We start from the raw sequence: 23,117 nt of genomic DNA, 5'->3' as shown, positions 1-23,117 counted from the left end.
CATTCGCACGATATAGAATTTGGACGATTGATACTCGCCGACTATCTATTAGTGTAGATATTTTTCTTGCGGTATTCCTGTCGCTTCTTCAGAAGCTGTTACTGCAAATTGCAAGCATTTTTGGTCCACTTGTGGCAGACTGTCAACCTCAATATTTGACCGCACGTGTCGTCAAACAGCTTGGACGCCAGATGTAATACTGTTTGAGCTAGTGCGAACGATATGTACAGGAACGGCGGTTGTCTTCAGCCTAGATAGGAACGCCATTATTACTTAGTATCATACAGTGCATAACCTTATAGACAACCAATCCTCTCGCTTAATTACGCGTGTCCATGCATATATTGAAAGCATCAGAACAGATACAGCATAAATGCACTACCGTGCGCAGGGGCAGCTGTACCTTGGTTTGTTTACACACTTTGTCGGTTTAGACTGGCAGCCAACGCGTCATCGCAGGTCCGCCTTGTCGCGGCGCCGCACTCCCTTTGGCTTCTCCTTTCCACGTTCGTCACTGCGCGTCTGGTCTCGACTTCTCTTCCCGCGTCGCTATTGTGTATATATCTGCCGTCCTCATTCCTTAGTTTCTCGTGCACAATGTCCTCTCACAAGAACGATCTAGCATCCAATGAGTATATTCTGTACACCCACTACGTTGCGTTCGAGGCATTCGTCAATATGCCTCCGGACTCGTCGCTCGTGCCGCCGTCGCCGCGCCAAGCAAAGTCCCGTGAGCGCCTGCATCGGATGCCACGCGCACCTTTCATCGAACTTTCTGTGGACGTCTTCGACGAGCTACAACGTCGACAAGCAATTGCAGCTGCCAAAGATGCGGGCTTGACGCCAACTGTTCCAGAGGCACTGGTTCCTCAGGATGGTCTCCATCCTAAACGAAATACGACACGTGAACATCTTGCCGTTTTGCAGTCATCTCGGTTTAGAGATTTGGTTCTTGATGTGTATTTCGAGGTCGCCCGACGATTATCTCAACCGCAATCTGAGACTGGTGCAGCCAGGAAGGCGAACCCGCAGATGCTCCAGCCAGCGGGACCAGTCCCGAAAGTGCAGTCACCTGTGACTGCACCGGCTCAACGACAGGCGACAACGGGCAATTATAGCAGCGGTCATAGCTCAAGTAATTCCACATCGAGCAATGGCGGAAGCAGCGTCTATGGTCGACCAGTACCAAAGACGTTCCAAACAAGCACTGTCGTGCCCACGAAATCTTCAATGATCGAGCGCAGCGATGACTCGGGGGACGACGAATTGGCCGGATCCACATCGCTGTCGACGCGCTCGAACCAACCTACAAGCTCGGCGCCGTTAGACGGCAATGCCGTTCAATTGAAGCCAGTTCTCCACCAACGAGGCCCCTCACAAGACGCGTCGCAAATGCAAAATATAGGTCAGCCATCTTCAGCACCCGCACCCGCACCCGCAACCGCGCATCGACCGAACCACGCTCGGGTTTCGACGTTTACGACATCCTTGCATGTCCATAGCCGGCAACTTTCGGAGAAAGATGTTACAGAAATCTCGACGCAATTTGCGTCGTTGCAGGACAAGCATGCTGCTCTGCAGGTCGAATTAACGAGTCAAAAGAACGAAATCTCAGAATTGAAGACCACTCTTGTACAGAAAGAAGAGCAGATCCGTTTTTTAACCGAGGCGCTGGAGAATGAGAAACAGACCGCTGCGGAATTGGCTTCGAGCACAGAGGGGGAGCTTTTCAGGACTCGGGCTGCGAATAAGAAGATGAATGCTGAGATTCAGGTGCTTGAAGCTGAGTTTGATAAATTGAGAATTCGGTCGATGGTGCGGTCTGAGGATGAGAACAGCGTCGTTGATATTGACAAGTATCACGAACTCAAACAAAATTACGATGATCTACTCGCTGCTCATGAGGTTTTGAAAACTAAACTGCAGGATCAGCACGAAGTAAGCCATTTTACATTATACTTTATAAATTGTCTTAACGATGGTGCAGGTGACCGAGCAAGTTCGCACGGAAGCCCTGGAATTCGTTGGCGAGATAAAGGCCCTCTCGGAGCTTGAGACTGCGAATCGGGACCGTACCGAGCGACTGTTGTCGCAAGTGAGAAAATTACAAACGGAAAATAATGAACTTCGTGAGAAGGTACGTTACGTCCTATCGGTACAGTTATCGGAGACTGACATCTGTAAGCTGGCACTTGGTCAGATTGGCGATACTCACTTGATGCCAGATCGTAAAGGACTGGCCACTCGACCTTCGCACGTTCCTGTAAATTCATTTGTCTCAGACGATGGTGTTATTTCCTTGGTCTATTTTGCCAAGTTCCAGGCATCGATAGATGCGCTAGTGAGAGCATCTCCAGACGCAAACGAAGCCGGTGGGCAGTCTTACTTTTTCGAAATGATTCGGTCTGTTGTGATCAACACCAAGAACATTCTCGCAGAGGCAGACGCATTCGAACAACCGGGCGCTCCTAGTACTGCCACAAAGCTGCGTGCAAGGGTGTCGATCGCGTCGAACAATCTTGTTGTGGTGGCAAAGAATCATGTCATGTCCTGCAACCTCTCGCCGTTGTCAGTGTTAGATGCATCTGTGGCTAGTCTAGTTGGATGCGTCATTGACTTGGTCAAGGCGGCAAAATTAAAAGAAATTATTCCAACACCATCATTTTCTGATTAGTGAAAACATTCATAACGAATTGGAGAGATATATGTTTACTTCTTTATGATTTTGATATGATGCGATATGACTTTAAAGAGTACTTCCGGTTGTTTGGATTCCCGTTGATGAGTTGCTATAAGTTAAATTTTAGTTTTTGGATAACTATTTATGTGGGTTAATAATTTAGAGAAGATTTATTTTTGTCCCATTCGTATCCGCGTGATGAAAGCGAGGGTCTTTGAGACAAATCGTCACAAAATGCTAGGGAGAAGTTAGGGGCTGTCCACGGAGTCGACGAGATGGGGCAATCAAGTCGCGTGAGGCGCGTGTTGAGACAACGCGTTTTCTGTGCGGCTATCTCAATGCTGCATTGTGTCTCGCTCCCTGGACCCTGAACATCCTTGTCTGTGCGCGACATTTGCTTATGTGCGGTCATCAACTCCGAGACGCAGGTACAGCATGTCCCCCCTTAGCTTGGCGCAAGACGAACCGCCATTTCGGTTGCCAGCAGAAGACAGTATCATGTTTTGGAATCTCCGGTTTTCCGTGCGATCCTGTCTGACAATTGCCAATTCCCATGTGTCATCTCATATATCGACGCTATGATAAAGCGTCCGATTCCCGACGTCGGTGTCGCTGGCATGGCTTCAGGTCAACGGTCTTATTAGCTCTCTCGCGATATCCTACGACACTCGCGTGCATTGTCAGCCACCATGTTGCGGAGAATATTTACACTGCTTTTACCATTGGGGTGGATTCAGAGTACGACAGCTCATTCATGGGTGAGTCATCTGAGGCCTGAACTTCAGTACATTGCTGAATTCATCATTAGATTGACGTATTGTATGCCACTGATCCCAACGGGACTGTAACCTCTGTAGGCTACATCCGTAATTATCGTATGTTGATTTTACAAACTTGTTAATTGCTTCTAACGATATCAAGAGGGCCACATTGATGCCGATGAAACTTACCACCTCATGGACCCGACCTCCACTACCCCTCTGTGTATGACAAGCCAGCAATCAATGACGTACTCATCGATGTACCCGATGCTCACCGCCCGACCGGGCGACAACATCACAGCTCTCTACGATGAAAACGGTCACGTCACGGTCGATCAACTCCCGCCCGACATGCAGCCTCACCCAGGTTACTACTCCTGGCTTTGGGGCTCCACTAATGGCACGCAATTAACTACCGTGGCAGATATGTTAAACGTCGACAATTTACTTGCTGGCCCTTTCTCCTTTGACGACGGAAAATGTGCTGTGGGGAACGATAACAGGTACGGAAGGAAAGCGCAGCCATGCGTTAGTGCGTTCTACTTGCCCAAGGACATCGAGCCAGGGACGTATAATCTCATCTGGGCGTGGCATTTCCCAAAAATACCTCCGTGCGAACAAAATGCACCAGTTGAGTTTTACACTTCTTGCCTGGACATTCAGGTCGTGGATTCTCTGTAATACTCCGTGGTCTTGGTCGAGTAGTGCCTGGTTACGAAGTTTGTCGGGATTGCATCTTTTGGGAACTCGGAGTATTGATGCTTGGATTGTTCGTATATTTCGATTGTGAATTATAATGCATATTATGGCATTTGTAAAATATAGTCTTGTCTCGATAATACCTTAATAGAGATTCACCATCAGCTAACTGATAAACGGGTCATTCGCATACACATTTTTCGGGGTTAAAAGTCTCGCTGCAGCACTCAAATCTCGTTCAGTAGCTCGTACTCGACGCCAATGTCCTTCAGTGCACTAACAGTCAACGCCATCATTTTCAAAACTTTCTCTTCCTCGAGCCTCTGCCCAACAATCTGTACTCCAACAGGCAACCCGTGCATCTTCTCGGCATTGTAGTTACGATAGGCGCCTTTAGCAACATAGTTAAGTTTCTTCAAATTGAAATCGGCTGGGAGAGCATCCAACTCCTTGTCGACGTGCGTAACAGGAATAACACCAGACGAATAATCGACCAAGTTGAACATAACTGCGTACCCAATTGACGCAAACGACTCAAACATACCGTTGTGAGGCAACGCCGGTGTCGCGTTCGGCACAGTAACAAGGAAGTCAATCCCACTCTCCTTCCACGCTTTGAAGTACTGAGCTCGATAGCCCTCGCGTTCATAAACCAGATCCATATGCTCTGGCATGGTCTTCTCGTTCCAGTTATTCAGAAGAGAGGCAATCACGGCGTCACCCTTGACTCGCAGGTACCACCAGGCCCAAATCTTCTTGATAAATCGGGGAAGACGGGCAATACGAAGGAATTTGGTGACACCTTTGTCAAACGGCTCGCACCAGGCAATCTGAGACGTGGCGACACGGCCGGCGTCAGCGAGAATCAGTTGCGTGGAAATACGGAGCGCATCAACTGGGGATGGTGGCGTGAACGTAACAATCTCATGGCCCTGCTTGGTGAGCGCGTCGACAGTCTGCTTGAGCGCACGAGTACAAGCTGGGGACGGATCGACGACACCGTCAGAGTACATGACTCCAATCTTCAGCTTCTTGGGCAGAGTAATTTCACGCCACGGAATAGGGTGTACAGTGTAGTCGTATTCCCATGGCTTCATGTCAATGATTGCCTTGAAAACGTACTCGAGATCATCAAAGGAGCGCGTCATCGGAGAATAGCTTGTTTACGTTAGCATTTTGAGACACTAGCCATTTAGCTCCCAACGCTCTTACATCGACTAAGCCAATGTTAGTACCAGAACAATCACAATTGAATTAGAGTGTGGCTACATACAGTTATACCATCCTGCCCACGAGTCGGCGTGCAATTTCCAGCACGTGGAATGCGACCAAAAGACGATCTTACAGTGTAGCATCCAGAGAAATGGGAAGGAACCCGGACAGAGCCGGCAACGTCGGTTGCCAAGCCGACACGGCCCCCACCGTACGCAAGGAGCGCCGCTTCACCACCACTAGAACCACCAGGAGTGTAACCCTTTACGTGCGGGTTCTCCGTTCGTCCCCAGATATTGTTATACGATTCATATGACAGTAGAGTCATCGGAATGTTTGTCTTGCAGTAGGGAAGAGCACCTATTACTTGTCAGAATGATTTAGTCGTAGCTAAACTAGCAAAGCACTGACGGACCGGCATCCTTGAGCAGCCTCACTAGCGGTGCATCGTTCTCCAGAGGCTTGAACGCGTGCATTGCAATACCCAGAGTACAGTCATAGCCCTTAATTGAAACAGTATCCTTGAACGAGATCGGAAGGCCAGCAAGTGATCCTAATAGAACACTTAGAGCACTTTTCTCGCTTCCGCGCTAGACAGTTATATACCATGATTGTTGCAGACCTCTGCTTGCTTCTCTGCATCCTTGAACAGAATCTCAGTCAAGCAATTTGTATTTTCCTGCGCTTTCAGCGCACGCTTTCCATACGCGTGTAGAACATCAATTGGCTTAACGAGGCCCTTGTGCACCTCAGCAACCAGCTCAGGCACCGAGGTCCGGAAGATTTTGACTTCTTCGGCGGTCAAAGGAGTGCCGTAGACGGGCATGAGCTCCGCAATGCGGTCTGCACGCTCCTTTTGCTTAGCAGCACTACATTAACATGTAATCATATTAGTTCTCAGAAAATGACAGCTCCTCTGGTGACTAGCACATTCAATAGTGTATAGTGGAAGAGGTGCACGTGCAAGTGCACTTAACCTAGGACAGTCCGCATATCCGCACTTACATAGTTTCCTTGTACTTCAAATATGCAAACATCTGATCTCAAATAAGATATAGTGCCCGATTAGATGCTTCCGGTTAGAAAAGTCAAAGATTCCGCTGGAAATGGATCCCAACCCCGAGCTGAGGAGCTTTCCTCGATCGGGTCCATACCCACGACACCTGTCACAGTTCTACGATAAGCCAGCGCAATTAGAGTTTCACTCAACTGCGCCGGCGGTGACTGATCATATCATATCATATTACATATGAAATTTAGTGATTTTCTAGTTACATAAATGAGCTAAAATGCTATGCAGATCCAAAATTCAAATTATCGTTTAATATATGCAGTTGACCATTATAAATCACAATCTCGGCGTCAATATACCACTCGCAATCTTAGATCCGTAGACGATCAAGATATCTTTAAGAATCAGTTAAAATGTCGTAAGCAATATCCATTAGAATATGACACACCTAACTCAGCAATCTTAGTTTCGCAGAGCTGACACGCTGTAAGACTGCTAAACGTGTCTCTACCCTTGACATTCGCAAGGTACCGCCTAGCAATTTCAACGGCCACAGTGTCGTTGTCAGTTGCGGCGTCAGCGACGAGCAAGGCGCTTGCGATCAATTCTCCAAGGAACAGTCCGACTTTTCTAGCATTGGGCCGCAAGGTGTCCAGTTCTATGTTCGCAATATAATCTCTCCATTCCTCAAATGAAGTGAAAATTTCCTCGGACATCTCTGCTAGGACGCCTTTGCTCTTAATGCCACCGATGGTGTCGGCGAAATATTGTGAGATTACAGCTAGAGAATCGGCATGATTCTTGACAGCACGGATAAAGTCATCACTCTAATCAACAAGGTTAACATAAAGCTCTTTGTTTTATAACTGGCGATTATACCAAAACGTTTGTAGTTCCTACATCCTGGAATTAGCCACATGCGCTCAATAGGACGGAGAATACTGTAAATTCCTCACCTTCCCAGATGCAAAGAACCTGTGCATCTCTCTCGATGCGCGCGATATTGAGTTCAGGCTCATTTTCAAGATATCCTACACCGCCCAGGCCTTCCATACATTCTGATATACCCGCCAAACTTATTTTTGCGGTGATGGCTTTGACGATCTGCCGGAGCTATTAGTTTTCCATACTGTAATATCGCAGCTACCATATGGACTCACTGATGTGAGAATTCTCAGCGTAAGAATTTGTTGCTTGCTCGCGACATTGCATTCGATCTTGCCCAGCAGAGAAACACAGTAGAACGTAAGGTGCGTCATGGCTCGGAGCTGTACCTCCAGGTCCGCAAGTGTTCTCACATGCGCTGGGACTTGATACAACGGTTTACCAAAAACCTTGCGAACCATGGAGAAGGCCTATTGAACAGTTAGAAACGAAATTCTCGAAAGACCGACCTGACGGTTTCTGACCTTTGCAATTTCTACTGCCCTTCTGAGAAATGAGACGGCACTGACACTGTTGTGAATTCGGGTGATATTCAACACGGTCGCGATAACGGAAATTCCCTTTTGCGGAGAACCAATCTACATTTGTTAGAGCAGATTCCAACGACTGACTAATGTGCAGGAGAATACCAGTTCGGCGTTCAATCCATTCAGCTCAAGCTCAGCCGTGGGTACCGCTTTAGTGCCAAGTTTGTTCTTCAAACGAATGATACGAGCACCACCATCCTTCACATAGCCCAAATAGCAACTCAGTTTCTCCCCTTCACGTTCTCTTGCAAGTAACACTGTGACCTCTGAATCTGTTGCACTAGAAAACCACTTGAATCCTCTGATAATGTATTTTTGCTTTCCAGACGGGTCCTTGGAGGTTTTCGTAGCAAAGGTCTCCGTTCCTGAGACGTCCGAACCTCCAGTTCGTTCGGTCATCCATTGGCCAGACGTCCAAAACAGCCTAGGGTCACGAGATATGAGATGATCATACACCTTATTAGTAGGTGAATACAGTTCTATCACCCGTGCGCATCCATCTGTCATTGCGAGTGAACACGTAAACACTGCTGAAGAAGGCGCAAACAGGTAGTACCTGATTTTCGCTTAGAACGGTCCCCAATATAGAGCTCAGTCTCCATAATTCATCACTACCTACTTTGCAAACTGCACTACTCTGCTATATTCACTGTACTTTCTCTCATATGCTAAGGCAATGATCCTATTTAGAAATAAGTCAGCGCAGGCAATACAATTCCTTACGCACACCAACCCTTCCGTGGCCGCAATATTCTTCATCATTCTCCATCCCTCGCTGGTGTTTAGCTGATTCCTGATTTTTCCAAATGTATCAAATTGATCCACAGTTGGCGGGTTTCTTTCTGCGTCAGCTACCCAGGATAAGATCTCCTCTGACACAACATAGGCACCAAATCGTTGAAGTTCCGGTACGACGGACCAGACTACTTTTTTCGGAGCATAATCTGAGTATCACCTGTCAGAAGAAGACAAAACGCAGCATCCAATATTAATCGTGGACGTACACTTTAGAACTCGTTGGAGTGACCGATCAAATAGAAACTGATTTTGAAGCCGTGGACTTTCTTGAAAGAAACCACTTGTGGAACTAGCTGCAGGCATAACCACAATAGCGGTAGGCGTTCAGTATAGAATGTAAGACGGGCAGCCTTGCAGTAATTAGAAGATTTCTTTGTATGAAAAGGGCCAGGTGGAAGAATGGATCTCACCAAATCGGACAGCTTTGGTGCACATGCTTCGTGCCTCACGAAATTGCGGGGGAGTATAAAGCTTAATTATTTCCGGGCAAGTGCCAATGACCTTGCCAAGATTGGTTTAGGGTTTCATCGCACGGAAGTAGTAACCCGTATCTAGGTATAAACATAGTGATCGTTGGACTACCGAGTTCCTGTATGATGCTTCATATTCATTTATAACACATGAGTAACCTGGGACTAGCTTGAATCCACTGCATCAAACTTTATCTTACTCCAGTCCTGGCTATTCTCGCTCCCGGAATTGTCATCTTCAGATGGCTCCTCGTCAGAACTGTATCGGGCTATAGCGTGAGTGTCTACTTCTTCGGCCTCTGCGACTTCGCCCTCTCTTAATGAGTCTGCAATTGACCCCTCAATATCTATCCATGGCCTGGCCTTTTTGATTAGTCCACCACATCGAAGACAAAGCCAACCTTCGCCTTCTTGTTCCTCAATCTGAGTTACGAGACACACATAACAATAAATATGCCCACATTCAACAGCCACGTAAGGATTTGCGATGTCATTATTCCCCACTCCGACGGATGCAGGATCAGCGGTCGAGGATGACACAGCCCCAATCTTGGAGTCTTGGTGATAGCAGATCGCGCATGTTCGTTCTGGTAAGAACGACAACTGCCCTACAGGTGTGTCAGTTGTCGACGAAGCACTCGTAATCACCTTGTTGAGCTTCTTCTTCAGCCTTGGAAGATGAATGAGAGGTAGCACAAACAGCAAAAAATTCGTAAATTCGCTCCATACTAGCTGTCGATTCAAAAACTCAAAATTAACTTCTCTAGACAGGGAACGCGAAGATGAAACCATGCGCAACCGGCATAATCTATAAAATACGGTTGGGTATTTCCCATCAAATAAAAATGAGACAAAGTTTAGCAGGTCCAGAATCGAATACAGAGAGTCAAGTCTCTGACAAAGTGCGTATAGCCGATGCTTCCATAGTGTCGGCTAGGGGGCGAATATCGTTAGCGCTGTCTAAAACGAGAAATTGGCAATACCGACGTACATTTTCGTCCCAGGCTCTTTCTGCCATATAACCAAGCAACTTCTGCCATATATAATCCCCAAAAACGGTGAACAGCCCAATGGCTAGCTTTTTCCGCCGAGAAGGACTTCGTAAAACGCCCTTGCTCAATATTCTAGAATCAACAATTCTGAGGTTCTGTAAGAGTCCACCATACGTTGCTGAGTTATCCCAAACTGTAAATTTCCATAATAGGGCTTTGAGCAAAAGTTGCAATTCGGTTGTGTAGTGCTCCTTGATTTGAGACTAGATGCAACGAAAATGTCAGTGATTCGGATGGAGCTTGAAAATATCCATTCGAACTGACCTGGACGAATTTTGAACATTCCCAAAATTCAGACTTCAGAACATCAAATAATTCGTCATCTAGTAATGCACCATCAAGCTGTCCTACTCGTGTAGATGGATAACTCGTCGTCCAGAGCCGCGACAATACTTTCGGGACAGTTGGAGTCATTCCAATGGGGCCAATACGACTATCAATGCAAGAAGACGCTAACGATTCAGCTGTTCAGCTTAGTTAACGAATGCCTAATAGGAAATCACCGTGCAATAATGCTACGGAAATAAGTTTAATGCAGAAGCGAGCGTGTCAATATATCTATATCTGATAATATAAATATGAGTATTTGCCGAGGTTGAGGTCACTTACTGCTTGTCACGTGGCGTCAAACCGCTTCTACCACGAACTTGTAACACCCTTGCCCTGACAATTTAGTGGTGGTATCAGATTTCGATGGTGAGGGAAAGCAAGACAACCGGGTACTGTGGTCGAGTATGCCAATTAGATTAGACCTAACCCTTGCGTAAATGCATAATGCATTGCTTATAAAACCATCTAGAAAGCATACAATGGCTCTTGATACTTTCGAATGTCATCGGGAATAGACTCTAGATAATGACAAAACCTATTATCAAACTGAAGCTAACGTACAAACTCACTCTAGTTCCAATGACTCCGGGAGTCTTCGATGTGATTTATACGAGATCTCAAAAGACTAACTTAAACTTCGCGTGCATTATGGCATAACGGCGTAATTAAAAATATATTTGCGCATCACGTGAAAGGTCTCGTAGTAAAAGTGACCTCACATAATCAAGTATCGCTCGGCAGCTTTTCATTTTCATTTAACCAGAAAATTGCAAAATTATTATTTTATTAGTAAATCTATCGACTGATTTTTTTAAGAGGATATCGATGGGGTGGTGTGTTGTGATGGTCCTGGAAGTGGAGTAAAAAAAGTGGTCCGTTCTTGCTGTCCCGCACCATATCGTTCATCCACCGAACGCCACCTTATCGTGCCTTTATTCGAAATTGCCTGCCCCGCGCGCATCTCGAGTGCGGCAAGTCTAACACGCTCGAACGCGATGCAAACACGCGTCGCGTTCTTCCTGTAATAATACAGAATGCAATTAATTAATATTTCGCATTCGGAGCGATGACTCATGACTGTCTTGCCAAGACTCTGGCGTTACACAGATCGGATGCTGTTGCGCGCGTCGCCCACTCTCCCAGCTTATGTGCTTCTCGTCTGGTTATAAATATGGCTCTGCCCCCCTTCCTCGTCATCGTCTTACAATAGATCTGTATGCCGGCCCATTCGTCTCACTGACTCCAGCCGTTGGACGTAGGTTGTTTTGGACCCTGAAAAGAGAATATGAGGCTCTTGAGGGGATGATGCGGTCCGGGAGAAACCATATCGATAAGGAAGACTTCCTACACGTCTACCCTGCTGTACGAGCCACCGCGTTGAATGTACAGAATATACGTGCCGGATTCGCAGGAACTGGACTGGTCCCTTTTGATCTGATCGGGTACTTGAGAAAATCACTTATCAACTACGTACACCATCCCCAGTTACTGAGGGCAGTAGCCAGGAGAAATCGAGCCAACCAACACCGCGGACAGCTAGCCAACTTGACCGGAAGGCCCAGAGGTGCATACGAGCCTCAGTAGGAGACGTCAGCTACCAGATATCTCGAGTAGCCCCATCCGTAAGCATATCAATCAGATCGTGGAAGTGTTGCCATCACGCTATGGAAAGAAGCCTCCTACTGGAACATAAATTGAGGAGACGCCAGATTAAGAAGAAAGCTAGGAAACGTGCTTAACTAGCCGCTGATCAAGTTCTGACTGTAGTGGAGGCTCGTGACCGTTTTCAGGAGGTAAATGATCAACTTAATGAGCATTCTGATGAACAGCCTGAGGCGAATTGGGTTGGCGCGCATCGCACTCCACGTCGCTGCAGCGGCTGTGGTGAGCTTAGCCATACTATAAGGAAATGTCCTAGTAAATAGCTATATATTTCAGCTCTAGTTATTCTAATTTAAGGACGTGGTGGTTGATGTTGGCGCGAATAGCTTCATGTAGTATTTTTGTGATGAGCAATGGGCGGTTCGCTTCTTCCTAGCAATATCTATTTCTAGCCTAGTACCGAGTACTAACCTAACGCTATTGGAATTATCGATGCAACGCCCTTACATTACCCCGGTTTCCCCGGAACTACACCCAAAGTCGCAGCCGTGTGTTGAAGTTGCCCTTGAATATATCCCAAATTTAATCACGTTCGTTGGTGCAGCACAGGTAATACATTTTCGTCAAGTGTACAATTGTGTCCTTGCTAATCCCCATTTTACTCACCTCCGAATTGAACGATTGCGCTAACAGTAAAGGACTCAAAAGTACTGTCGAAAGTGCGAGTCTTGCCGTGCTAGAATTCTTTGTGAGAACCTTTAGGAATTTCAACAAATTTTCGTCAACCTTTGTGCTTGATGATTGCTAGAGAAGCAAGCACGAAGCAAGCACGTTGACTTGATTGTTTTGCTTGAGAGCTGCGAAATGCCAAACCAGGCAGCCGAAATGTGCTTGGCCATGATAGCTACTATTAACTGATGAGGAATCTATGGAAGGCGCGTCTTAGTTTCTGGAGTGGCATGCCACCCCATAAGTTTGCATTTGGCAAACAAGGAACAGGGCTAGCGGAAATCGTTTATTTTAATGGTCGTCATGACTGAGACGAACCATCAGTGGCAGTCAACGACGGCTAGACAGCTGTTGAGGCCATTCTGTAGATATTATGTACTCTTTGTTGGATAGTGCAGATGTGGATCGCTATCACGAACTGGTGGACGAAAGCGTATAGTCTCAGCAACTATGCAGTAAGCACGCAGCATGTTGCCTCGAGTTCATTGGCTACCCCGCAAGGAGCTCGTGGTTGCCTGGTAATGGCGGATGTTCGGGTGCTGGGGTGCGGCTTAGAGCCGCTGAGCCGCATACAGAACCGCCGAGCTCTGTCTGGCCTGGCCCTGATGACTCGGCGACTGACAACACGTTTGTCAAGCTTATCGTGTCCCAAACAACCCATTACACGCGTGCTAGTACGGCAACAAAACGGCATCCAAAGCCGCGCTTACCGGTTCGATCAATTACTACCAATGACGTAGTCAAGGCTTTGACGGCGACTACTGAATGGCTGACTTAATGATTCGTGGATCTTCTTTAGCAAATTCTCTCTCGATATATAGCCCTCTTGTCATCTCCGTTTCTTTCTTCTCCTATAGCAGTGGTATTCTTTCCCTCTAAGTTGCAGTCAGTCAATTGCTTAATGTCGCAAGGTTGCTGTATGTCTGCTCTACTTCTATGGTCATTGGTAGTGCCTTTTGCTGGCAACAGAAAAAAAGATCATTATCTACTCCACGTACGGCCACATTGCCCAAACGGCTGAGGCCGAGAAGGCCGGCATCGACAAGGCCGGCGACTTCGCGACCATCTACCAGATTCCCGAAACTCTGTCTACGAAGGTCCTCCAGAAGATGTACGCAGCTCCCAAGCCGGATTATCCGATTGCGATGCTCTGGGCAAAGGCAGCCCTCGCTGGTAAATATGTTGGCCAATTCCTCTCGACCGCTACCCCCGGCGGCGGCCAAGAAGTCACCGTCATGAATGCGCTCTCGACTTATGCATTTCACGGCATGATTTTGTCCCGGTCGGATACTCCACTTCCTTCGCGCAGTTGACTAATCCCACCGAAGTCCACGGGCGTTTCCCATGGCGCGCCGAATTTCATCATAGTAACATTTATCCATTACTTATGTTTTGGCGTACCAATTGCGTCTTCTGTTTGCCAGAAATCCGGTCGTTCCTGGTGCTTGATCAGCAGCTACTCTCAGCCTTCCCTGACTCTGATTTTGTAACCATATCATGGCTAAGTGTTAGGAAACCGTCCGCGTTTTTGATTCTCTTTCTATGCCAAAGTCAGTCATGACTGCATGAGGCTTGGTTAGTTACTTTTGCCCTTATATTGTCAGAGAAATTCATACAATTAAGAGAGAGAAGAGAAAGGCACTAGCACATAAAGATTGTCGTCGAACAGAGCCGTTTTACGTACGATAGGTTCGGGCGTCAAATGGCAGCTGCAGATATTCCTGTGGCTCGCGGTGTAATGCTAGCCGCATGAAGACTTTCAATGAATATGACTTTACGTGTTAAATACATTAACATTCTGTCCAACGTGACGCGACAAAATGACATTTGAGGGCATCCATCTATTATATTCACCGGGATCGAGGTAAAGCTTTACTCCATCATGATGACAGTCCTGGCACTGTGGTCAAGATCACCCACTCTTTGGTCACCATTATAAAGGTCGTAAAGTTCAGTGGCACGTGACCAGACTGCGAAACTAAACAACCCCTAACCATTCGTCGCTACATCTAGATCCATTGTGAATTTGGTCACCGGTGAGACTTGTATAATCTCACTTGCCATCTTATGGATTACGGAGAACCTAGGACAACTATGTAAGGTCTAGAAAGGTATATAAGCTTACGATAGCTTGGACAACAACAGACAGAATTAAGAGTACACATTTTATTACCTAAAATCCAACATACTCATCCATGATCTAATATACATATCTCGTGCTTAGTAGATACGGAAGGAAGGACCCATGGTGCTCTTAATGACAAGTGAACCAACGTTCTGCCAGTGCTTCTTCAATAAAGAAACCAAGAAATTGGAGGCGATCATAATCTGAGTAACCAATTGATCCTCATCCATACCCACATTTCCGACAGCAACTGCCAAACAAAGAACCTCTGTATCAATATTAGTAAATGACTAAAACCGAAATAACAGGATACGCGGGCATACTCTTGAGCTGAAATTTAATTGTCGATCGCACCTCTGTGATCTTCCCGTACAAGTCATCGGCGTGTGAAACGGGAGTAGGGAATTTACCAGCTATAAAAATTTAGTCATTGCTCTCTCATTATGCAACTGCGATAGTGACCTACCCTTGGAGAGTTGAGGTCCCAAGAGACGGGGAACCTGCTTGATAAGCACTTCAGAAGCAATGAAAGCGTTGTACTTCTTAGCGAGCTAAACAAAGATCTGTTAGTAGTGAGTTCGCGTACACCGCAAGCGCCACGTATATACCTTCTTGATCAACTTCTTGTTCTTGTTCAACTTCTTCAAGTCGTCAACGCTCATTGCATCGATGCCAATGTGCTTGGCACGGTCGACATCATGTGCATCCCCAAATACACAGATGGTCATATTAGGACGCGGAACCTGGGGTAACTTAACGGTACCAGAGAAACGCTTATCCCTGAACAGACTATTAGATCGCGGCACAAATATTCCTCTCTATCCATGGTGATTTACCTCTGAGTGTCGTAGTTTTTGAGACCGACCTGAAGCTCCACAGTCTCCAAGAAGTTTCTCTTCTTGGTGTTCTCAGAGTAGTCCAAGAGCTCACTAACACTACCACGGACTCCGGCGACGGTGATTTTGCTCATACTGACTTATAGAAATGATCTGAGACTATAGATATATTTAAGAACCGTCTCCCAAGCGATACGATTCAAGTTCGTCTCGTTTGGTAATTCCGCAATTGGTGTAATGTGTTAAGTAGTTGTAGTAAATTCAGGATTGAAGGTCACAGCCAATTCATACTGTAAGGTTGCCTCGCATCAAAAAGCAGTCACAGGCCATTGCTCGGCTGAATGTCCATCTCAACCCTAGCTGCACGTGTAGGGCATCTGTACAAAGTCAAGAGCGATTCGGGTTAGGGTAATTATTCACGAAAGCGACAGCCAAGCCAAGCCCCGGTCCTATTTGTAACATTTTAACTGCTGAGCAGGCGGTACAGTGGACGCAGTTGAGTTCACTTTTGAAATTGGCATTGTCCAGCGGGTTTAATATGTAACTAGCTTAATGTGCCGGCGATAATAACAAATGTCAAAGGATTATTATGAGTGCCCGGTTTCTTCAGAGAAGCCTATCGCGACAAACACAAGCGAGCGTTGAAAGGTGCACAGAAGACTAGGAGCAGATCCAAATTTGGCCAGCCGCCCCACTACAGGCGCAATTCAGGACTGTGATCATTAAATGACATGTGACTTCGACGGAACCTCTATCCTTGACTATTTCCCCCCAAATGTCCCGACTTGTTCCCTAACCCTTGAGCTTAATTTGTACCGGTACTTCGAGAACGTACCAGATGACAGAAACTGAACTCTGTTGGTGGACTATTCCTTTTAGACTCTAGCGTTAACCTTAATTAGTCGCGCTTGTAGCCCTTGCCCTTTTGTTTGTTTATGTTGTTTATGTTTGTTTATCCTCGGACGCACTGTTTGTTTCCGCACTCTCGCCACTCTATTCAGTAACAACCGTTCCCTCCTTCAATTTTGTCCCTTTAATTTAATAGCTTTAGCAATTTAATTTCATCCGTTCTTTTGCATTATGGACCAGGTTGAAGTAATCTTTAAGGACTCCCAACCCTGCCGAAAATGCCCGTCCTGTCGTCGCCAGATTCGCTGTGATACTCTTCAGGAGCTAGCAAACGTGTTTGCGGGCGTAGATGGTCAAGCTTTTCGGAGCTGTCTCAAGTGCCGTAGCAAGGTAACGCGTCCGCAACAGTAATGTACGAGCACATTGGTCATACTGAATCAAGGAAGTTTCATATGACAGATGAAGTTCGAAATTACATTCGGTCCCATAAGTACCTCTCGCCGCGCCAGATCTATCGAAACATGATCCAAATGACCAATGTGTCGGATTTCGAGAAGCCTGAGGCTCATGTCATCACCAGAAAACAAGTGTACAACTTCTGGATTTCCCTGACAGAAGGCGAATGGCATAGGGACGTTGATGATTTTAAATCCGCTCAACTCTTAGTGGCCGAGCAAGATGGCTATGAACTACTTGGTGGACTTCAAGAGCCTGGGATCTCATTGGCCTTGGTTACACCTTGTTTGACGGCCAGCAATTCAACCGCGCCAATGACTGAGGTCTTTATTGACGCCACGTTCGGGACTAACAGGCACGGCTTTGAACTCTACTGCGTCCTTACTGAGTACGACCTAGTGTCGCTGCCTTTGTCGTACCTTCTCCTTGACACTCGAGGGCGGTCTTATTCGTATTCGATTCGTAATTATTCGTAGTTTTGCCGAGACGCAGCTTACATAACGAGGTTAGGGTAAAGTGAACGACACCGATTGTCGCGTTGTCTTGCTTACGCTTGGACACGCGTCTACACACGCCTTTGCAACGATTTGTCGAAAACCAAAAGTTATATCTCGTCGTTGAGGACAAAATAGTCGTCGTCGCAATTTTCACTCGGCAATATGAATGATATCTCTGTATCTCCTCGCAAGCACCGCCAACGTACTGAAAGGATCAATTATCACCTTCTTAATGATGGAAGCGACGAAGAAGCACTGCCAGAAGACCGGATGGTCAAAAAATATCGTTATTCAGCGCCCAGGAGCGTCGAGCTTCTTACTGCGGACGACTCGACAAGCCAACTGACCCAACGTCAAAGTTCTCCAGCAGACTCCTCGCACCAGCCTGAGTCAACCGATGACTTACAGGTCGACAACTCCAGCGTCCTCTGCGAACCAGAATTTTCGCGAAAGAAAACACAGAATCAATCGTTATGGGAGCAATTTGATGCTATAGCGCTTTCAGGAAAGTTGTGGTGCCGGAAGAGGGGCAAAGGGCCACTAGAGGATCGAGAGATACGATGTACTCGATGTAATTGGAGGACAACTGATTCCGCAAGAGCAACATCAACATCAAACATGAGATTTCACCTCACCAAATATGGGATCTTTTCAAATGGCTCCGAAAGTGGCCTGGAAGATGACAGATCTAGCACCAAACAACCGTCAATTGCCAGTTTCTTCCAGAAACGTGCGGAGGACAACGCAGGAAAATTTTTGGAACGAAACCTAGTACGGTGGGTAGTCCTAAATAATATGGCATATGACGCTATCGAGTCACCGGCATTCCAGCAGATCTTCCAAGATCTAGGTATTTCGCTCCCATTCAGCTCTCGCATGACAATGGCTCGTAGAATAGACACAGAATTCAATTCGTGTCGGGCACAATTAATTGACGAGCTGGACCGCACATGTCAATCGATCGCACTCTCTTTAGATGCCTGGACGAGCAAAAATTCCAAGGCCATACTGGGAGTTATTGGTCATTGGTTGACTGCTGATTTCCAGTACCAAGAGAGGGTTATTGAGTTTGCGGAAATCAGCGGCATCCACAGCGGAGAGAATATCGCAGAGTTACTTCAAAAAACCTTGGAGGAACTTCAGATTGAGCATAAGCTCTTGGCAATCACTGCAGATAACGCTGCCAATAATGAAACTTTGGTCTCGGAATTGTATTTCAATCTGGCGGAGAAATTCAGCGATGTCGATTCTCCCTCAGGCGAAAAGGAGCCCTTACGGTTTCAAGGACTGGACAGCTACATCCCCTGCACGGCACATGTACTTAATCTGATCGTTGGTGATATACTTTCAGCATTGAAAGCCGGCGATCATAGTACCGCAGTTTCAGCTTGTGATCTTCTGCAGAAGAACAACGAGATTGGACCACACTCCGCATTGGCTCGACTTCGAATTATGGCCCTGTGGATAGCAAGAACTCCGCAGAGGAAGCAGCAATGGAAGCTGATTTGTCAGACCAATCGGTTGAAGGATAAGTTTATCGAGTACGACGTCGATACGCGCTGGAACTCAACCCATAGGATGCTGAGAGACGCACTGAACGCGAAGCAGCAGATTAAAAGTGGATTGAGAATCAAACTTATCTTCCGCCTTTCACCGCGGAAGATTGGGATCGTCTGCAGCAAATTGAAGGTGTCCTTGCAAAATTTGAGGAATTCACGCTTACTGTTTCGAAGCGCCAACCACAAATTAGCTTGGCCCTACCCATCTACTACGAGCTGCATGACGTGTTGCTTGACGCGACATCCAGAGAGGGTGAATTTTCAGGTCTTGATTCAGAGATTGCCGCAGCTGCCTCCGCAGGTCTGCAGAAATTCCAGAAGTATTATCATCTCATGGATGGGCAGGACGCGTGTTATTTCGCTTTAGTCTTGGACCCACGCTTCAAGACCCTGTTACTGGGGAAAGAATTGGGAGAAGTGGCGGCCCAGACGGTTATCAGGCCCATAAAGGAATCACTACGTGCTTCGGTATCCTTCAGTTGCGGAGCAGTCGTTCGAACCCAGTGAAACTTCCGTAACCAGGGGTATGACTATAGAAGCTCGAGTACTACATAAGTTGCAACCGCGAAAACAACAACTATCTGACATCGACCGATACTTTGGAGATTGAGTTGTAATGGTAGATGAGTCGGTGACAAAGGAGAAAAACTGGTTACTCTCTTGGTGGAGAACACATAACGATGAATATCCGCGAATGGCAGCGGCTGCCAGAGATTATTTAGCTATACCAGCCTCTGGGGCGTCAGTAGAAAGGTTGTTTAACAGTGGACGCGATTTACTAGGCTTGCGGAGGAACTCGTTGAGTGCGGACACTATGAGACGTCTTGTGTTGCTGCGAGATGTATACAAATCTGAGGATGTTAGTATATATCAGCGGGAAGGCAGAAGGCAGAGGTGGTGATTCAGTGGAAAGTGCTCGGAAAACAATACGAAAGGCAGCTCTTCCTGCTTATCTACACTTTTTGTGTGATGAGACGGAATGGATACTTTCGAGAGGCTCAAAAAGACTGTGTACCGCCGATCAGGCCGATGTTCTTCGCACCATGATTAAGCGACATCTCCTCAGACATCCGATTTTGCCCAAAATGGTCCTCGACAAAAGTAGCGCTCCTGAGAGTCTTCATTATGAAACTTACGAAGAGATTCATGCATCGGCCATTAAAAAGATGCTCGAATAATTGTAAGTTTATTGGTCAGCCGAAGCTCTTTAGATATTTTTGGTGCAATTGGTATCGACCCAGCGTGGGCAATGTTGGGTCTCGATGGGAGATCGCCTCTTTGTGCGGCAGGCCGGGGTCGAGCACAATACCAATTTCGCGCACCACAATGCGCCTGGAATGTCGCTGGCGAATATTGAAGGAGGACTACACATCGCACCTAGTTAGGCCAAGGCTTGATTTGCTCTTTTATATCATCTATACAGGTTTGGTTAAGTCAAGGCTCCATCTGTATGTGCAAGTGGATGCCGGACGCCAAAAGCCTAGCCTGTCTGAGGATTTCGTGCATTTATGGCGAAAATGTGCGGACCTTATTGATGATAGCGTCATAAGCCAACGCGATCAAGTCTATCACGCGGATAAAGTACAGGGAGTATGTAGTTGTCCTTCCTTCATATTCAACTCTAGGTACATGTGCATATCGTTTTACTCGTCCCCGCACCCTGACGCCGCACCTATCGTGCGGCCACCACCAGCATTCAGTAGTGCACTCTTCCAGGAGCGTTTGCCGCTCATTCTGTTCAGTGGATCTGACATTGGCGGCACGAGCAGTAGTGGCACGACAAGCGTCCGTTCGGACTCTGAATTGATCAATTCCGTTGGGGATGACGATGAGCCCGTAGTGATTTCATCAACCTACTCAGAGGAATTGGGCTCTTTCGAGCTTATGGCGTCGGAAAACCCTGAGATCAATGAAACTGATGACGAGACATCGAGGGAGGTGCGTGAGATTATGAACTGGGCAACTAGCGATGGGTCTAGATCAAATCCGCGAATGCAGCGTGACGTTTCCAGCTTTATTGGGAATCAAGAAAACTTCGTCGCCAGATATAAGAGACCATATCAAGAAGCAATGGGCTCGACACGTTCAGCAGACGGCCAGACAATGAGAGATGCTGCGAGGTCGTATTATTTTATGCGACCGCAAAACCAATGGCATCGGTCTACATATTTGATCAACCCCGATTTGATTGTCTGTCTAGGTGTTGCCTTGTCAATGTAGGACGGTCGTCACCCTTCGTTCTTTGTCGATTTTTTTGCGTCATTAGCGGTATATCGGTTTCTTTTTTTGCGTCCGTCGACCCGTTTTGTTATTGGGCGGTCTTGTTTGTTATTGGTTTGAATTATTCAAGTCACTAGTTGACGTCCACTCTTTTTGTTATTGGTTTGAAGTTTTAGTCACTAGTTGACGTCCACTCTTTTGTTATTGGTTGTAGTTTTGGTTAGGATTTCCCCCCAATAAATAACGAAGTCATGTAAACCTAATGTGCTCATCCTGCCACGCCTCTCTGGGGTTTCAGGGTTCAAACAAGGTTTCAAATAAACCCTGAACCCTGAACATTCCAGTTTGCCGAAAAAATTCTTTTTACAATTCCAGCAGGTACGACCAGGTACTGAAAATTGTATACAAAAGGGTTTCGTGTCATATGGGTTAGGGGAAAAAGTTGGGGGAGAATAGCTGGATGTGGACCCCATATATCGATTTGAACCAAGCAAAAATCATAGTCATTCCTCGAGTGCTCAGATCAACTTAAGCGCATTGCTACATTCTTGCGGAGGTCTCTGCCACGGCACAAAAGGCTTTATACCCATCGTAATTATCAAATCAGCATCAAAAAGGGTCGCTCTTGGGAAGACAACTGCATAAAGCGGACCGGCCGGATTAAGTCTTTGACACAACTCAGAACACTAGGTGAAGAGGAATTTTAACGAGGAAAACAGTCCAAGATGGTAATGCAGAATTTGATGCATCTCTATTCGCTGATCGGGAAATACTGTGACACTTCGCTGGCGAGGTTACGTAATGCTATATCACAGCACATATAAGCACCATCATGTTCTCTTCACGTTTATGGTCCGAGACGAACTCGGTATCTTTTATACCATCTCATGCATTGTTCAGTCAGAGAAATCTGATATTCTCTCAAGGATTTGACGGCAGTGCTGCTGAACAGATGCTGTTTAATTGACATCCCTGCGCTTGAGTTGGAGAAGCAATTCGACGCGACGAATGCCGTTGAAACCTTCCATGGCCAGATCAACAGCCATGACAGCGGCAATCTCTCAGAGACAAGCTTCTATTCAGTTTCATTTTGCATACCTGTATGTATATCTAATGCATTAAATATGCTCCTTACTCATCTACCCAGTACTGGTTCCGGTCAGTCTCCGGGGTCGCTGGTACCCAATGTTTTACCACATAAATATACTGATGGTGGCAATGGTTATACTATGAGCGTGATTCGTCACTTTGGTGACTTCTCGATGGCGTTAACTCGGTCGCGTCAACTTGAACCTGTCTTTCTTCACATGCTCCAACGGTCCATAATAGGGGTGTTCACGAATAAAAATTTCGTTATTCGTATTCGTTATTCGTTATTCGTATTCGTAGGATATCTGCATATTGGTAACGAATAAAATCCGAAACGTCGAGAATATTATTCGTAACTCGGTGTCGAGGCTAAGTAAACTTTATTTCTGTCAAACGACGCGTGTTAAACGCGTTCTGTAGAAAGTAAACTTTATTTCTGTCAAGCATTTCGCGCTTATCCAGCGTTGTTTTGAAAGCATCGTTTCTTTCCCATTTTCATCTTGCCTTCCCTGGAAGTTATTCCTCTCCATTACAACATGTCAGACGCTGATTGTGAAATCTCTTCTGTCAGCTGGGTATCCGTCGGCTTATCCAAATGGGCTCACTCGGCGCTCTCAGAGAATTGACTATCACTTAATGACGGCAGTGACGAGGAGGCGGCCTCGGAAG

The 23,117-nt window shown here is 46.5% G+C and overlaps 11 protein-coding genes across 11 annotated transcripts; 7 read left to right on the top strand and 4 right to left on the bottom strand.

Annotated features, from left to right (window-relative positions):
- Positions 1–597: 597 nt before the first annotated feature.
- On the top strand, positions 598–2,674 carry V1508DRAFT_396772 (uncharacterized protein; the record flags this gene model as incomplete). The annotated part of the gene is made up of 3 exons (XM_066938118.1): positions 598–1,938; positions 1,988–2,137; positions 2,186–2,674. 3 exons carry the CDS (start codon positions 598–600, stop codon positions 2,672–2,674), a joined length of 1,980 nt encoding a protein of 659 aa, XP_066796537.1.
- A 348-nt stretch (positions 2,675–3,022) lies between these two features.
- V1508DRAFT_78028 (uncharacterized protein) lies at positions 3,023–4,245 on the top strand. Its single transcript, XM_066943054.1, has 3 exons — positions 3,023–3,438; positions 3,489–3,555; positions 3,602–4,245. Exons 1-3 carry the CDS (start codon positions 3,370–3,372, stop codon positions 4,120–4,122), a joined length of 657 nt encoding a protein of 218 aa, XP_066796536.1. The 5' UTR covers positions 3,023–3,369; the 3' UTR covers positions 4,123–4,245.
- Positions 4,205–6,515, bottom strand: V1508DRAFT_415286 (amidase signature domain-containing protein). The gene is made up of 6 exons (XM_066940045.1): positions 6,358–6,515; positions 5,959–6,221; positions 5,768–5,905; positions 5,414–5,712; positions 5,353–5,357; positions 4,205–5,298 (listed from the first exon to the last, which is right to left on the bottom strand). The coding sequence occupies exons 1-6, from the start codon at positions 6,387–6,389 to the stop codon at positions 4,368–4,370; spliced, it is 1,668 nt and encodes a 555-aa protein (XP_066796535.1). The 5' UTR covers positions 6,390–6,515; the 3' UTR covers positions 4,205–4,367.
- Positions 6,516–6,588: 73 nt separating this feature from the next.
- V1508DRAFT_77944 (uncharacterized protein) lies at positions 6,589–9,133 on the bottom strand. The gene is made up of 11 exons (XM_066943052.1): positions 9,045–9,133; positions 8,841–8,984; positions 8,570–8,780; positions 8,456–8,518; positions 7,939–8,392; positions 7,774–7,887; positions 7,525–7,719; positions 7,321–7,468; positions 7,244–7,260; positions 6,813–7,191; positions 6,589–6,759 (listed from the first exon to the last, which is right to left on the bottom strand). The coding sequence occupies exons 2-11, from the start codon at positions 8,935–8,937 to the stop codon at positions 6,701–6,703; spliced, it is 1,737 nt and encodes a 578-aa protein (XP_066796534.1). The 5' UTR covers positions 8,938–8,984; positions 9,045–9,133; the 3' UTR covers positions 6,589–6,700.
- Positions 8,869–10,653, bottom strand: V1508DRAFT_77947 (Pex12 amino terminal region-domain-containing protein). The gene is made up of 4 exons (XM_066943053.1): positions 10,421–10,653; positions 10,096–10,359; positions 9,045–10,037; positions 8,869–8,984 (listed from the first exon to the last, which is right to left on the bottom strand). The coding sequence occupies exons 1-3, from the start codon at positions 10,568–10,570 to the stop codon at positions 9,270–9,272; spliced, it is 1,182 nt and encodes a 393-aa protein (XP_066796533.1). The 5' UTR covers positions 10,571–10,653; the 3' UTR covers positions 8,869–8,984; positions 9,045–9,269.
- A 3,065-nt stretch (positions 10,654–13,718) lies between these two features.
- V1508DRAFT_431900 (uncharacterized protein) lies at positions 13,719–14,130 on the top strand (the record flags this gene model as incomplete). Its single annotated transcript, XM_066941937.1, has 2 exons — positions 13,719–13,728; positions 13,787–14,130. 2 exons carry the CDS (start codon positions 13,719–13,721, stop codon positions 14,128–14,130), a joined length of 354 nt encoding a protein of 117 aa, XP_066796532.1.
- A 907-nt stretch (positions 14,131–15,037) lies between these two features.
- V1508DRAFT_352872 (60S ribosomal protein uL1) lies at positions 15,038–15,912 on the bottom strand (the record flags this gene model as incomplete). The annotated part of the gene is made up of 5 exons (XM_066936866.1): positions 15,038–15,210; positions 15,266–15,355; positions 15,409–15,493; positions 15,551–15,722; positions 15,779–15,912. 5 exons carry the CDS (start codon positions 15,910–15,912, stop codon positions 15,038–15,040), a joined length of 654 nt encoding a protein of 217 aa, XP_066796531.1.
- Positions 15,913–16,792: 880 nt separating this feature from the next.
- V1508DRAFT_461173 (uncharacterized protein) lies at positions 16,793–17,559 on the top strand (the record flags this gene model as incomplete). Its single annotated transcript, XM_066942795.1, has 1 exon — positions 16,793–17,559. The coding sequence occupies exon 1, from the start codon at positions 17,038–17,040 to the stop codon at positions 17,557–17,559; it is 522 nt and encodes a 173-aa protein (XP_066796529.1). The 5' UTR covers positions 16,793–17,037.
- On the top strand, positions 16,859–17,021 carry V1508DRAFT_415269 (uncharacterized protein; the record flags this gene model as incomplete). Its single annotated transcript, XM_066940044.1, has 1 exon — positions 16,859–17,021. A coding segment is annotated over one exon (163 nt), but the record flags the coding sequence as incomplete, so codon positions are not given.
- Positions 17,560–17,565: 6 nt separating the features above from the next.
- V1508DRAFT_77829 (uncharacterized protein) lies at positions 17,566–20,093 on the top strand. Its single transcript, XM_066943050.1, has 2 exons — positions 17,566–18,378; positions 19,889–20,093. Exons 1-2 carry the CDS (start codon positions 17,743–17,745, stop codon positions 19,919–19,921), a joined length of 669 nt encoding a protein of 222 aa, XP_066796528.1. The 5' UTR covers positions 17,566–17,742; the 3' UTR covers positions 19,922–20,093.
- On the top strand, positions 20,094–21,617 carry V1508DRAFT_77830 (uncharacterized protein). The gene has a single exon (XM_066943051.1). It carries the CDS (start codon positions 20,265–20,267, stop codon positions 21,357–21,359), a length of 1,095 nt encoding a protein of 364 aa, XP_066796527.1. The 5' UTR covers positions 20,094–20,264; the 3' UTR covers positions 21,360–21,617.
- The last annotated feature ends 1,500 nt before the right edge of the window (positions 21,618–23,117 follow it).

This window comes from Lipomyces doorenjongii (genome assembly GCF_038497915.1).
Source record: "Lipomyces doorenjongii strain NRRL Y-27504 unplaced genomic scaffold V1508scaffold_17, whole genome shotgun sequence".
In the NCBI taxonomy this organism is placed as follows: Eukaryota; Fungi; Ascomycota; class Lipomycetes; order Lipomycetales; family Lipomycetaceae; genus Lipomyces; species Lipomyces doorenjongii.
This window is presented reverse-complemented; position numbering and strand designations above follow the sequence as displayed.

Excerpts from the sequence above, each read along its gene's own strand:
- V1508DRAFT_77947 (XM_066943053.1), bottom strand. The coding sequence starts at position 10,570 with ATGACTCCAACTGTCCCGAAAGTATTGTCGCGGCTCTGGACGACGAGT. Across the intron at positions 10,360-10,420 it reads AATGTTCAAAATTCGTCCAG|TCTCAAATCAAGGAGCACTA; the intron begins GTCAGTTCGAAT and ends CGTTGCATCTAG. Across the intron at positions 10,038-10,095 it reads AAAGAGCCTGGGACGAAAAT|CCGACACTATGGAAGCATCG; the intron begins GTACGTCGGTAT and ends TTCGCCCCCTAG.
- V1508DRAFT_77830 (XM_066943051.1), top strand. The coding sequence starts at position 20,265 with ATGAAACTTACGAAGAGATTCATGCATCGGCCATTAAAAAGATGCTCG.
- V1508DRAFT_77829 (XM_066943050.1), top strand. The coding sequence starts at position 17,743 with ATGAATGATATCTCTGTATCTCCTCGCAAGCACCGCCAACGTACTGAA. Across the intron at positions 18,379-19,888 it reads GGGTAGTCCTAAATAATATG|AAAGGTTGTTTAACAGTGGA; the intron begins GCATATGACGCT and ends GGGCGTCAGTAG.
- V1508DRAFT_415286 (XM_066940045.1), bottom strand. The coding sequence starts at position 6,389 with ATGTTTGCATATTTGAAGTACAAGGAAACTAT. Across the intron at positions 6,222-6,357 it reads TTGAAGTACAAGGAAACTAT|TGCTGCTAAGCAAAAGGAGC; the intron begins GTAAGTGCGGAT and ends ATGTTAATGTAG. Across the intron at positions 5,713-5,767 it reads GAGGCTGCTCAAGGATGCCG|GTGCTCTTCCCTACTGCAAG; the intron begins GTCCGTCAGTGC and ends GACAAGTAATAG.
- V1508DRAFT_77944 (XM_066943052.1), bottom strand. The coding sequence starts at position 8,937 with ATGCCTGCAGCTAGTTCCACAAGTGGTTTCTTTCAAGAAAGTCCACGG. Across the intron at positions 7,888-7,938 it reads ATGGATTGAACGCCGAACTG|ATTGGTTCTCCGCAAAAGGG; the intron begins GTATTCTCCTGC and ends TAACAAATGTAG. Across the intron at positions 6,760-6,812 it reads AACTAAGATTGCTGAGTTAG|ATATCTTGATCGTCTACGGA; the intron begins GTGTGTCATATT and ends TGATTCTTAAAG.
- V1508DRAFT_78028 (XM_066943054.1), top strand. The coding sequence starts at position 3,370 with ATGTTGCGGAGAATATTTACACTGCTTTTACCATTGGGGTGGATTCAG. Across the intron at positions 3,439-3,488 it reads GTACGACAGCTCATTCATGG|ATTGACGTATTGTATGCCAC; the intron begins GTGAGTCATCTG and ends ATTCATCATTAG. Across the intron at positions 3,556-3,601 it reads AGGCTACATCCGTAATTATC|AGGGCCACATTGATGCCGAT; the intron begins GTATGTTGATTT and ends AACGATATCAAG.